The 14,250-nt window shown below is 36.7% G+C and overlaps 2 protein-coding genes across 2 annotated transcripts; both read left to right on the top strand.

The window, feature by feature from the left end:
• The first annotated feature begins 5,633 nt into the window (after positions 1-5,633).
• LOC149025241 (heptahelical transmembrane protein 1-like) lies at positions 5,634-8,340 on the top strand. The gene is made up of 4 exons (XM_089145472.1): positions 5,634-6,056; positions 6,320-6,412; positions 7,203-7,266; positions 7,392-8,340. Exons 1-4 carry the CDS (start codon positions 5,728-5,730, stop codon positions 8,037-8,039), a joined length of 1,134 nt encoding a protein of 377 aa, XP_089001598.1. The 5' UTR covers positions 5,634-5,727; the 3' UTR covers positions 8,040-8,340.
• A 3,683-nt stretch (positions 8,341-12,023) lies between these two features.
• Positions 12,024-13,850, top strand: LOC149025240 (putative glycosyltransferase At5g20260). Its single transcript, XM_089143100.1, has 3 exons — positions 12,024-12,136; positions 12,740-13,094; positions 13,191-13,850. The coding sequence occupies exons 2-3, from the start codon at positions 12,753-12,755 to the stop codon at positions 13,848-13,850; spliced, it is 1,002 nt and encodes a 333-aa protein (XP_088999226.1). The 5' UTR covers positions 12,024-12,136; positions 12,740-12,752.
• The last annotated feature ends 400 nt before the right edge of the window (positions 13,851-14,250 follow it).

Raw genomic sequence — 14,250 nt, 5'->3', positions numbered from 1 at the left:
CATCAGTTGTTTTCTGTCAGGGATAGTTGCTGCTGGGCCAACGAACACAAGGACATCTGGGCATGATCGGTACGCTTATCTCACAGAGAGCTTTCTTCATGAGATAAGATATTATTCTCTGTTCTTTGCTGTTGAAGTTAGGTTAGTGTGCATTGATCATCAGCATTCAATATCCTTGTTTGGTAGTGAGGGACCAGTTAGAGATTATCTTGATGGGTTTGGCTTCACAGATGGATACAACCACCGAAGGAAGTCATTTGTGACCACCGATGAGAAATAGATAAGAAGTCAATGACTTGGAGCAAAATTAAGGAAAAGTGGGTTAATTGACTTTGACAAGTCACCGCCTAACTTGACCCAAATAAATTGGAAGAGACCAGTCTCCCAGTGATAGCGTGACACTAATTTTTTTTAATGGCAAAAGATTTTCCTAAAACAGGCGATCTAATTTTTAATGTCAAAACTATGGATTTAGTTTAAAATTTTAAATCTACACTCCACTGCCGACATGCATATTGCTTTCATCGTATGATCTCTGTAATATTTTAGCTTGTCAACTAATGAAACTCTAATTGTACTGGAATTTGAATAAGATCTGTTTTTGATCCACAGAATTTTGAGGTTCGTATATTAAAATAGTAGTATTGAAAATAAATTTGTTGCATAATAGAGTTAATATATACATGAGCATGTGTTCTATAGAGTTGTTTTTTTTTTTTTTTTTTTAATCGAAGAAAATGAAGCTATATTAAAATTAAGTCTGGAAACACTTACAAGGACTACATATAATGTTATTACAGTAATCCTCTTGATTAAACGCTAAATTAACATAATATTCAAAACGCACCCGGAGCGAACTGTTTGGGAAAATATCAAATTTAACCATTTTTGTGGTTTTAGCTAAATCCAAAAGACTTGTTAATTCTGCCAGAGGCCACTTTAGTTTTGTAGGCTTAGGTAATAGATGAACGATTTTTGGATTGTTTGTTCATATCTCATCTGTACTTAACCCACGTTGTGAAGCTGTTGACATTCCAATCTGAAGTCCATCAAGCATCACCTTCATCACACCTTCCGTTTTTTGCTTTCCAAAATTGACATATTGTATATGTCTATCTTTGTATATTCCCAAGCTCCATCCTACGATCCCTAGTTGTTGATTAGGAACCCCTGCACACAACAAAATACATTTGTGCCAATGGTGGATTAGTAGAGCGGTTAAAAAGCCCAACTTTCCATGGGGAGGTCCTGGGTTCGCACCCATCCGGCAGCACCTATATTAGTAATATTCCCCCACCCTATATATAAACTCTTCGGGTTCAAAAAAAAAAAAACATTTGTTAGTTATTAGTATATTATTGCATAGATCTTCTTCCAAGTTATAATTATTCCCAAAATTGTTATGGCAGCAAATATTATTCTCTTCCTCCCTTTGTGGATTTAAAGCTCCTATCCAAGACATTAGTTTCCCGAGCACCTGGTTGGGGTTAGGTACTTTTTGATTGAACACCGTTTCATTCCTTTCCTGCCATATGAAATAGTAAGTTATAATGAAGATGGACATAAACCCCTGAAAGTTGTTGAGGTTGTTTAATTGGCTTCCCATGTTTTGGCACCAATTAATTAGAGAGTTATCCATCCAATTTTCAGTATGCAGTCCCAATGGTCCCGCCGCATGTATGCGCTTTCCCCAGTCACATGAGATAAAGATGTGCCATGTGGTTTCTGGTTCTTTCCCACACATTGCACACTCATTTTGAGTGTCCATCCATTGTGCGAGATTTGCACATACTAGTATTCCTGCATTTAAGACATGTCAAAAAAAAAAAAAAACTTTAAATTTGGGGTGTATGGGCAGTTTCCACAAATGTTTCCACCAACTAGCATATTGATTATCATTGTTCATGAAACGTTGTTTCATGATCTGTTGATAAGCTAGTTTAACTGAGAAATCTCCATTTGAAGATATAGTGGAGGACCAGTGGTCCTCATGATCAGTTAAAATTAAAGGAAGTGATATCACCGCATTTGTATTTGTATTTGTATTTGTGTCAGATGCTGGTCCACGTTGTGCATCACCTTGCCTATTATTCATCACCTCTGCCAGTGTCGCATTTTCTGGCCATCTTGTGGTATCGTGATCCGCTGTGTGATGTTCGGGTCTGGTTCCCATAGATCGAACCAATACGAAGTATCCCGTTCATTTCCGACTAGTCTTCTCACCATGGTCTTTAGTTGTGGGATAATACTTGTAATGTTGTTCCAAATCCATGAGCCTTTCTTTAGTTTTACCTTTGGATCAAATAAACTTCGTTTATTGGAGTATTTCGCATGAAGAACCTGTACCCACACTGCCCTTGGGTTTGTAAGAATCCTCCATCCAAGCTTCAGTAACAAAGAGTCACTGTAGTCTTCCATTTTTTGAAACCCAATCCTCCTAAGATTTTTTGTTGGCAAAACCTTTCCCATGCAATTAAGCTCAACTGTTTGTTTTTGTGCGACTGTCCATTCCAGAATCTTTTGCATATGCTGTCAATTTTTTTGCACGTTGTCTTTGGGAATTTCAGAAATTGCAACTGATAGAGTGCTAGAGATTGTATTGATGCTTGCATTATCACTCCCCTCCCTGAGTAGGACAGATTCTTTGCTTTCCACAGCGTCATTTTTTTCATCATCCGGTCCACCACCTTTTGTAAAGTTCTTGTTTTCGCCTTTCCCTGCATCAAGTTTGACCCCAGGTATGTTGTTCCGCCCTTGATTTCGGGAAACCTCAGTATTGAAAGGATTAGGGTCCTTTCTTCCTTTGGTACATTCCTACTAAAAAAGATTCCATTTTTTTCAAAGTTTATCTCCTGCCCTGTTAGGTCTGAGAACAACTCTAGTACAGCTTTAAGGGCCAAGATCTCCTCAATCTCTGCTTTGCAAAATAAGAAAGTGTCATCGGCAAAAAACAAATGTGTTATTTCCGGTGCTCCCCTTCCTACCTTAATGCCATTCAGGAGTTTAAGTGATTTATATTCATCCAGGAGTCAGGTTAGTACTTCCATGATGAAGAGAAAGAGATATGGGCTAAGTGGACAGTTTTGTCTCAAACCCCTTTCTCCCTTGAACCATGAATAAAGAGAGCCTTTGATCTTGACAGAAAATGTAGGCGAGGAAATTAGTTCATTGATAATTCTGCACCATTTCCCGTCAAAGCCCAAAAATTGGAAAATTCTAATTAAACCCCCTCTATCCACCCTATCATAGGCTTTAAACATGTCCAGTTTCGAGGCAATGAAACCTTTCTTACTGCGAGTTTTTCGCATGTAGTGAAAAATTTCATGAGCCACTATTACATTGTCCGTGATCTGTCTTTGGGCTACAAGGCCCCTTGACAAGGAGAAATGAGGCCAGGTAAAAGTGTCTTTAATCTTCTAGCTAGAATTTTAGTTATGATTTTATGTTCTATAGAGTTGTTGAAGTCAATGATTTTGTTTATTTGGAGGGGGTGCAAGGGTGTTTTTTATATATAGAGGATAAACTATATGCCGTGAGTAAGAGTTGATTTCGTGCCCTCTTTATTAAGAGGTATCGGTGTAACTAATTGAGCAACTTTGCATTGGTGTTGAAGCCAATGATTTAATAAGTACCAGTCAATCCAGAGATTTATCAATAAAACCAACCTAAAAAAAAAAAATCTGCTACTGAATTAGTAGATCTAGAAATCTATATAAAAGAACGCTGATTAAATAATTATTTCAATTCAAAGATATCATCTTCATAAACATAACCTTAGCTTAAAGGGGGAGTTTCTGTCCAAACCAGATTTTTTTGGTCGTGGTAAATGGTTTCCACCTCTAGATTCTTGAATGCAATTTTACAAATTAGGTCTTGAATCCTATTTGGAATTTGAATTTTTGAATTTCTATTCTCACAAATAAAAAGGTTTGACAAAAATAATTAGAAGTTGTATCATATTGTTAGATGCCATCAGTTAGGGTTAGAGAGACACGTTTTTGGGTGGTAGAGAGAGAGTGAGAGATTTAGTTTTACGTGGTTCGGTTGATCTCTTCAACCTACGTCAACAGGAATGTGATTTGCTTCATTTTGATTGATTGTAGTACATACTACGTATTTATAGTTACAAGAGTCATACTCAACATTAATCTTGGACTTTAATTCTAGAATTTGAATTATTCAAGTTATCTATTTGTGTTTGTTATAAACTATGTCTCTTGTGTGTTTGAGTGCAACTCTGAGTTTGATCCACTTCTAGATAAGATGTAATCTGTTGCAGTCTCTTGAGTAGTTGAGTTTGAGTCTGGTTCTTGAAGTCTTGCACGCATGGAGGTAGTTGAGTTTCATTGGAGTTCTTAAAACCTTACACACATGGAGTAGTGGTGTCTATGCTAACCCTAGATTCGGCTTAGGTTGCCTGTGATTTTCTTGTTTTTCTCTTAAATTGCAAAAAACTATTATTATCCTTAACACATAAACTCAACAAAATTTTGTGACACAATTTTTTTTTTTTTTTTTTTGGAAATTAGTAGTTTATATTAGGGGGCAAGGACTATTAAATGGACCACAGAAAGTGTCGAATCTGTGACTTCTTCACTAAGAAGTGCCAATCATTACCAACTAAACAACCTTTTAATGATATCTCTCAACTTTCTTTATCAGATGTAGCTGGTCACCTGATTTGAAAGGTCTCAATACATCGTGAATGAAGATTTGGCCAAACTTTAGGTATTACACATTGGTGTTGATGCCTCCTGTTCTTCTTGCCTTTCTCATAAATCAAAATAAACTAGCTGTGATATTTGAGTCCGGATCTGCGACCCTGAAGGGGAGCACAGACCATGGCTTCCTGACCACAAAAACCTGTGGGGCCCACGGTGAAAAACACTTTTTGGAAAAAACAAAAAAAAAGAATTTTTTATCAGTGGGACCCACTGGTTTTTGTGGTCAGGAATCCATGGGGGAGCACCCCGACGGGGAGATGATCCGGATTCGTGATATTTTAGGCACCGATCAAATTTTCTTCCTATGGGATCTGGTCCATTTTCGATTCCTGACTCCTGAGCCAATTCGTTGAATTTACTCTTAAAGCCTAATCTTTTTCACGTGGAAACCCAACGTGGTCAATTTCAGCCTAAATTAAGAACCATCACCTGACCTAATCCTTTTTTTTTTTTTTTTTTTGATAAACAATAGTTCATAACAAGTTGTTCACAATAGCTCAGCTTCCAAAACCTAAAATAAGTTTTTCTATACTGACAATACCACCAAATTAAATTTCTACCAGTATCTACTCCCTTCACTTCTCTTCTGCAACTCTTCAGTTTACATGGCAAGTCAGCAAATGTCGAAATTGACCTTCTCTCTCACAAAACATGTTAGGTGAGATGCAGCTTACCAATTTACCAATCTTCCCATTGAAGCATAATAGCATTCATGGCAGAAAGCATATTCCTTCACCATTCAACTCCCCATCTAATTTTTTGGTTATTAGTTTGGTCTAATTAATGCCTTGTTATTGGTGCATCTATTGTCGTGTCGTTTTAGCTAGAGAAGAAGTCTTAAATGGTGCAGTTGGGTGATCTACTTAGGCACCGAAATTACACTTAAAACCTGGAAGCCCCACACACAACAAAACTACAGAATTTAAAGAATGGATTCAAATCTTCATTGTTGAAGGAGAAACTTGTTTCAGAAAATTTTGTTTTCTGGGTAAGTTGAGAGAGAATGAGTTGTTGCAGTGAGAGGCTAATGTGGAAGAGGAGAGGAGTGGAGATGGAGATGGAGGTGAAGACAACCCATTACTTGGGTTCTTCAGATGATACCTTAGCGAACAAGAAAACCACAGTTGTTGTAAAGACGAAGACGACCAGAACACCAACCAAGAAGAAAACCCAGACAAAGAAGAAGGTGTACAGTTTGGTAGCATTCAAAGATTTGCCTGATTACCTCAAAGATAATGAGTTCATATTGAATTACTACAGAGCGAGCTGGCCTCTTAAAGAAGCCTTTTTTAGCTTATTCCAGTGGCACAATGAGACCCTCAACGTTTGGACGTATGTGTGATCGTCTTTCTCCCTTCTTAATTTTCCTTTCTGGGCAGGTTTCAATTCATATGGAACCTCTTTGTTTTTGTGTTAACATTTTTTTTTCATGTCAAATTTCCACCCTCTCTGAGAAATCCTGCCTTGTCTCACCATTTCATACGGAAGCAAAAATAGCTCAGAAATTCTGAAAGAAAATAAGAAACAGATGCAACTGATTTTCCGGTGCTACGTATATTTATGTTTGAATTGATTTCTTTCTTTTCAATTTGCAGGCATCTCTTAGGGTTCTTACTCTTTCTGGGTTTGACAATCCTTAATTTGAAGCCAGTCCCACAAGTATCTGATTTCCTTACTGTATTCACCAGGTTGGTTGAAGATCTCTTTATAAATCTAATTTTTTCATATTTATTGTTCCTTCCTTCATCTTAAATTACTACTGAAAGCAATATAAATTCTTCCTTGAAAAATAATTTAATTTTCATCAGATATTGAAACACAAGCTTAATGTAAAGTTAGGGTTTAAGCACAATATTGCTTAAAACATTATAACTAGAGCATCTATTTTTTAGAATACCCAAACCGTAGTTCCATCAAGGATTCATATCCTCTACAATTCTCATTCTTGGTAATTTTATGTCATGATTTGTATCTAGAATTGTGACACATGACAGTTAATTATCCAAATGTCACACTTAAAACTTAATTAGGAATTCAATCTAATAAATCCTAAAATTAAGCCTCAAGAAAAGAGGAGAGACAAAATTATGAGAAATTTTAAGAATTCATTATATTTAATTCTTAGTTGGGTTTTCAAAGGAGGAGAGACGAATTGTAGATGATGTAGATCTGTAGTTAAATTTATAGACGATGGTAGGGTATATGGTTAGCTGGATTCTCGCCTAAGGCCCATAATACTATTGGATTGTAACCAATCCGATGCCCTATAGAACATAATTAAGTTAAGTATATCTCAACTAACTCAACATAGAATCATGGAAGGGTTTCTCAGTAGGTAATGACCGTAGTGACCGACACCTCTTAGTAAAGAGGTTATGAATTTTTAGTCCACAACCCCCCTAAAATTAAATCTACCCAAAAGGGAAAAAAACCCCTCAACATAGAGACATTAACATTGAGTGCATTCATTCATTGCAGGTCTTTTCCAATGACCACAGCAACAACGAAGAACTCTTCCAGTAATCCCAAGAATTTCATGCTGGTAAGTTACATTCTGCTAAAACTAACCTTATTGAAAGATAAATATGCTAATCTCCTTAAGGTCAGGTTTTCTATTAAACTTGTCTGAATGATCAATTTTTACATCCAAACCTGTGTTACATGCAGCAAGGAGCAGCAACACTCCATGACGTAGAGAACCTTACAGTGGCACAATGGCCATTCTTCGTCTTCTTAAGTGGTTCTATGTTCTGCCTTCTCAGTAGCAGTATTTGTCATCTCTTCAGTTGCCATTCTAAACACTTAAGCTTTCTATTACTACGGATTGATTACGTCGGTATCGCGGTCATGATCATTGCTTCCTTCTTTCCTCCTATTTACTACATCTTCCAGTGTGATTCACAGTGGCAACTCATCTATCTAACTGGTATAACAGCCATGGGCATCTTCACTGTAATTACATTACTATCACCAGCATTATCTACTAGCACATTCCGGCCATTTCGAGCATTGCTCTTCGCTTCCATGGTTCTATTTGGAGTTTTCCCTGCAGTTCATGCCATGGTTATAAATCGGAATGAACCCAGTCGATTCATTGCTCTATTCTATGAGTTAGCCATGGTGTTATGTTATGGGATAGGTACCTTGTTCTACGTTACAAGAGTTCCAGAGAGGTGGAAACCAGGAATGTTTGACATGGCCGGCCATAGTCATCAGATATTTCATGTCTTTGTGATCTTGGGTGCCTTAGCTCATTATGGTGCAGCTCTTCTATTCATTCAATGGCGTAACATTGTGGGGTGTGATATAAATTGATATGTAGCCTTAGAAGTTAGAACTGTTGTTTTTGGTTTTATCTATACATATATATGATTTATTTGTTTGTCAAGGTCCTTTTGTTCTTATTATTCTTGTCTATAAATAGCTCTCGAAGTAACTAAGAGGGCTAGTTTATAGAGTAACAATTGTAAAGGATGGTTTGTGAACCCTTTAGAGATTGTATTGTAATGTCCCCTTTTTTTGCATCTTCTGGAACAGAAACTGTCCAAAACATGTGTAATTCATTCTGTATATTGTGTGTATTTCTTTCTTCATTTTTTTAAAAGAATTGCCACTGTGACACAGTTTTGATCTTACTTTGATTTTTCTTTTTTTTTTAAGAAAAGGAAAAAAAATTGCTTCCTTTGAAAAGGTAAAGGGGCATTTTTGTTTTTCTGACATCAAATAATAATTTCCTATTTTGAAACTTAAAAATTCATGGTTTTTTCATTATTTCATTTATTTTTTCTTTACGTGAACGTTTTTCCTCAATAACCATATATGATTTCAACACAAAAAAATAATAAGAAACAACAAAGATATTTTGTTGGTGTCGAATTTGTCGAGATTGTAGTCCACGGTTTACACCAAACAACTCAGATGTAGTTCAATCTAATTCAAGCTTCGCTCACCTGCAAGATCATCGGAAAAAGCTGTTAGAAAAGGAACCGATCAGCTGGATCATCGTTTCGTCTTTGACGGTCAAATCAGTAAGGACGAAATGTGTTTATTCCAGAGCCTGAGAGAACTCTATGTTAATTTTTAAATGTTAATTTTTAAATGTTTAAAAGTGGGAAGTTGCAAGTTCGAGTGAATGAAGTGCCTTACCTTTTGTCAGTGTCTTATCCCTATTTATAGACTTTTTTTACTGGCCAAGTCTTATATGAACCGTCGGTTGAGTGTTTCAAAATCAATGGCTATGATTAGATTCTCACATGGTTCATGGTTCAGCCTCATATCATGTTCGGACTGCTGGTTGGTCTGACGTAAACCAGTGATTGATGGTTTATCCATAACTAAACTAAAACTAAAACTATTTCTTACTTAAAAACAAGAAATAGGACAAAAACATTACCATACAACCAACCCCTAGTGTAAGATCGACAAACCAACAAGTAAATTTTACTCAATTAATTAGCAAGGAAAGACTAAAAATTATGAATCAACAGCCGAAGTTCTAAGCAATCCAAGTCCACATGATTACGAGCGTTAGAAATTGTCCACATTTCTGGGCGGATATACCCTAACTTAAAGGTCTAACCCTAGCATTGGTATAGAATCCATCCAATGGCCTCCAGCTCCAGGGACGCATACCTCAGCCTTAATCCAAAAAGATAATGTCAGCTATGTGTTTGTTGTTAGGCTTCAAAGACATTAGAATCCAGATTTTGCTTGGGAATAAAGCTTCTCCTAGCAGTCAAAGCCCAGAAATGTGGACAATTCCTGGTGCCACTCCCACCAGCTTCTGCTTTGTGATGTAGGTGATGCTAAGCTTGCATGCAAGAAGGTTTTCATTAAGTTTTTCTGCTTCCACAGCCCTGCCTGAGAAGCTCATACTCCACTAAATTAATACCCCAAGGTAATGAAGTCATCAAAGGTAAGGTACAATGACCACAATCATGCAATGGATTGTTATTTTTATTTATTTATTTTATATTTAGTTTATGGAAATGCATTTGGTTAGACTAGTCTTTGCGCACCTTGACTACATTATAGGATAATTTTTGCATATAATTCAAAGAGTTTTTTTTACGCTGTATTACTCACTTTAGTAACCAAAATTACAAGTTTCACACTTTCAAAATTCACTATTAAGATTTCATCCAATATTTCATTAATTCATGAGTCAAATGACCATATTAGAGTATAATGATATAACTATCCTTATACATCTCATTTAAATTTGAATGTTCAATTACTAACTCAATCCTTAAAGTGGATCCATCTTCTACCTATACCTTGTTGGAAATAGCCCACCACCACCGCAAAAAACCCCCCACCCCCTTCGCTATCGGCGAAGAGCGCCCCCACCTTCCCCTGCTGGAAATCATCCCTCTCTCTTATAACTGGGTTCAATCTGTCCATCTTTGAAACCTTTATTCTCTGGATTCTTTGAAGCAACAATGAGGGTTTAGAAGATTTCAGCAATTGAGGGACAATCCAGAGAAACTAACATTTGATATTTGATTGTTCATCTGACATTTGGGTCTCCTCTTCTTCTAATATATGGAATTTGAACTTGATAATTTGCAAATAGAGAATATCAACGTGATTCACAAAACTAGTGAAAGGATGAATCAATTGCATTATCAATCTGCTTTGATATTTTGTTGCTTGCCTTTGCTCATGATATAGGTAGAAGACGGGTGAAGAGAGAAATTCACCTAAGGGTTGGGTTAATAATTGGAGCTGTAAATTTAAAATGAGGTGTATCGGATAGTTATGTCATTATACTCTAATTAGGGCAATATGATCATTTGACTTATGTGTTAACAAAATTTTGGATGAAATCTTAACAGTGTTCAACCTTTAGGCCACTAAAGTGAGGTGCTCAGAGTTTAACCCCCACTAAAGTATGCAGCTTGTAAAAAACTCTAATTTAAATATAAGGCAGATAGGGAATTCAACGTAAGGACAAGGGCAGGTGGATTCGTCAATGGAGAGGTTGGTTCAAGTGTACTACGGATGCATCCTTTTGCAAAAATACTAATATGGCTTAGGTTGGTGGTGTTATTTGTGATCAAAACGAGAAGTTTCGAGGTGGTTTTATAAGAAAAGTAGAATACAAAGAAGTTCTTGAAGCTGAACTCCTTGCGATGAAGGAAGGCATGGATCTGGCTCTGAATAAGAGCTTGACCGGTTCACAAGGAGATAGATTATCTTCAAGCAACCTTATTATTGCATCCATATGCAAGGTTGCAAGGCAAATATGCTAGTTTGATGGTTGAAATTCGTCAAAAGTTTATCTCAAATGGGCATGTCCGATTCGCTCACATTGGTAGGGAAGGAAATAAGACAGCTAATTGGTGTGCAAGAATGGTTTGTGAGGAATAATACCATTTTGATTATCTTTCAAGAACCAATTATGGAGTCGGAGATGTTCAGGCTGATTTGCTGACTGAGCCAACTTAGTTTTGTTTTTCGAATTGCTGCTTCGGGTTTCTTGACCCGATTTCATGTACCAATATATATATTAAGAGTCAGAGACTATTACATATACCACAAGAAATGGCAAGCTCAAGAAATGCCTGGCTACTCATTACCAGTTGTGGAAGCCTCCATAATTTGTTTATTCTTTTCCATTATTAATACAAGATTGTTAGCTACAGCTCCAGAAATGGGTAAAAAAGAAGAAAAAAAAACACTTCGATTTTAAAACCGTCCATATGTCTCTATATATATATATATATATATATATATGGAGGTCTGGTCTATTTCTTGGAATAAATATTTCTTGAAATTAACTTACCAAAGGTGGTGTAACGGTTCCATTCACAATACTAAAAGCCCATTTTCAGTGCAGTTCATCGAATCAAAAGCTTCCTTATGTAATTCTCGGGATATCCTTACCCTACCATGAAAATGTCTTTTCTCTCAGTCTCAAATGAGCTTCCTTTTCAATCAGTAACTCTTACCACTTGAACGGAGAATTGCAGAAGAAGAAAGCAGCAATGGCAATGACTATGAGTTTCTTAGTCTTCCCTCTTCTTCTCTTTGCCGTTCTCCTCTGCTTCTCTCCTTCGATAAGCTATTCTCTTACAGCATTCCTCTCTTCTTCTTCTCCTTTCAGTTACCCAAAAACTAACAGCAAAGCCTCAGGAATCAGTAACAGTAACAGTAGTAGTAGTAATTCTGCAACTGATTCTCATATCAAGGTGAGTAACCCAAATTCCGGGATCTTTCAGACTAGTTTCTTTTCTCTCTCTTTTTTCTGTTTTTTTGGGTGCAGTTCTTGATTTAGTTCTTAATGGGTAGGTGATGACCAGTTCAGAGAAGGTGGAAGAAAGTCTTGCTAGAGCACGAGCTGCAATCCATGAAGCTATAATCACACGTAACTACACTTCTGATAGAGAGGAACTCTTCATTCCCAGAGGGTCGATTTACAGAAACCCATATGCATTTCATCAGTTACGATCACGATTCAAGTTCTCTTTTTTCTTTTATTGCCTTCAATTAACACTTCATATTTCTTTGTTTTTCTGAAAACTTTTCATATGGGTTCAAAACATTTCATTTTCCAAGAAAGAAAGCTTCTAATCTTTCACAGTTTCACCTGTTTCTTAAATCACTAAACATTTTGTCTTTAATAAAACTTGTTTTTGGAACAAAAACATTATCATTAGGGTTTAAGAAAGAGTTAATATGTTTAGAATGTCAAATTTTATGAACACTATTCTCTGAACTCTTTCACTTGAACTTAACCCTAGCTAACTTTTGCTTAAAAAATAGAATTGTCATGTCAAAACTATTTTTTGAAGTAGAATTTTCATAAATTTCAATATAATTTCAAAGTCACTTGAAACAAAGCAGTTTTATCGAACAGTTTTAAGCCTCATTTTTTTTATGAGCAAACACCAAAAACTATTTTTATCTAATGGGTCCTTAAGTAACAGTCTCGCTTCCCATTTTAAATTGAATATTCCAGAACTGTTGGTTTGCTTGTGTATTTTGAACTTACAAGTTTGATAATGATTCAGGAGCCATATTGAGATGGTGAAGAGATTCAAGGTATGGACATACCTAGAAGGAGAACCGCCCCTTGTTCATGGTGGGCCATTGAGTGGCATCTACTCCACAGAAGGGCATTTCATTGAAGAGATGGAAAATGAGCTTAACCCATTTAGGGCCCATCACCCAGATGAGGCCCATACTTTCTTCCTCCCCATCAGCATTGTAAATGTCATAAATTACCTCTACAGACCCCTCGTTTCCTATTCAAGGGAACCATTGCAACACATTGTCATGGACTATGTTGGTGTTATATCAAAGAAATACCCCTACTGGAACAGAAGCACTGGAGCTGACCATTTCATGGCTTCTTGCCATGATTGGGTAAGTATTATTTCTTCTCTTCTGGAAAATCTTGTTGTAATTAACTTTGGTTGTTCAAGTCAAGCTCATTAATCTCTATTTCTTTTGAAACCATAGGGACCAGACATTAATGCAGCAGACCCAGAACTTTATAGAAATTTTATTAGGGTTCTCTGCAATGCAAACACATCAGAAGGTTTCCAGCCCAGAAGAGATGCCACTCTCCCAGAAGCTAATCTTAAAGGAACCTTTGGTCCGGCGGGTTGTGGTCGATCCCCGAGAAACCGTACCATCCTCGCCTTCTTCGCTGGTGGGGTTCATGGCTATGTAAGAAAAATACTAGTAGAGCATTGGAAAGATAAGGATAAGGAAATCAAAGTCCATGAATACCTCCCTGAGGATCAAAATTATAATGAATTAATGGGTCAAAGTAGGTTTTGCTTGTGTCCCAGTGGATATGAAGTTGCAAGTCCAAGAATTGTGGAAGCCATATTTTTGGGTTGCGTGCCGGTGTTAATCTCTAATCACTATGTGCCACCCTTCAGTGATGTTCTTGATTGGAGTCAATTTGCAGTGCAAATTCCAGTTGAGAAGATATCTGAAATTAAAACAATCTTGGAAGGGATCTCTGAAGCAGAGTACTTGAGATTACAGAATAATGTGATGAAAGTCCAAATACATTTTGAACTCCATAGACCCTCTAAGGCTTTTGATCTCATACACATGGTTCTGCATTCAGTTTGGTTAAGGAGACTTGATCTTAGAATTCCATCTTGATCACTTGGTTACACCTAGTTGAATGAATTTTTTCAATTCTTCTATATGAGAATCAGTTTGTAAAATCATTTTTCTTACTACAGCTGCCTCATCGAAGCTATACACCAAGGGCTAAATAGATATTGCCCAGAACCTTCTTTGATCCATTAAAGTCAAAGCTTAAATGCTTCATCTCTAATTTAGGGTTAACATTGACTGTTTGGCTTGACTTAGCCCTACCTAACCCCTATTTTAACGAATTAACAGAAGGAAACGATTCATTAACTTTGCTTAATGTGCCCTTTAGTTTATATAGGATTTACCTCTTAGTATTGACCGTTGGATCAATCCATGCACTTTCTTTGTAGTCACCAGATCTTAGGGTTTTTACTATTTTTCGGAGTTAGTGGTAATTTACATT

Source organism: Hakea prostrata, chromosome 2 (genome assembly GCF_041222555.1).
Source record: "Hakea prostrata isolate BN-2017 chromosome 2, UWA_Hpros_2, whole genome shotgun sequence".
In the NCBI taxonomy this organism is placed as follows: Eukaryota; Viridiplantae; Streptophyta; class Magnoliopsida; order Proteales; family Proteaceae; genus Hakea; species Hakea prostrata.
This window is presented reverse-complemented; position numbering and strand designations above follow the sequence as displayed.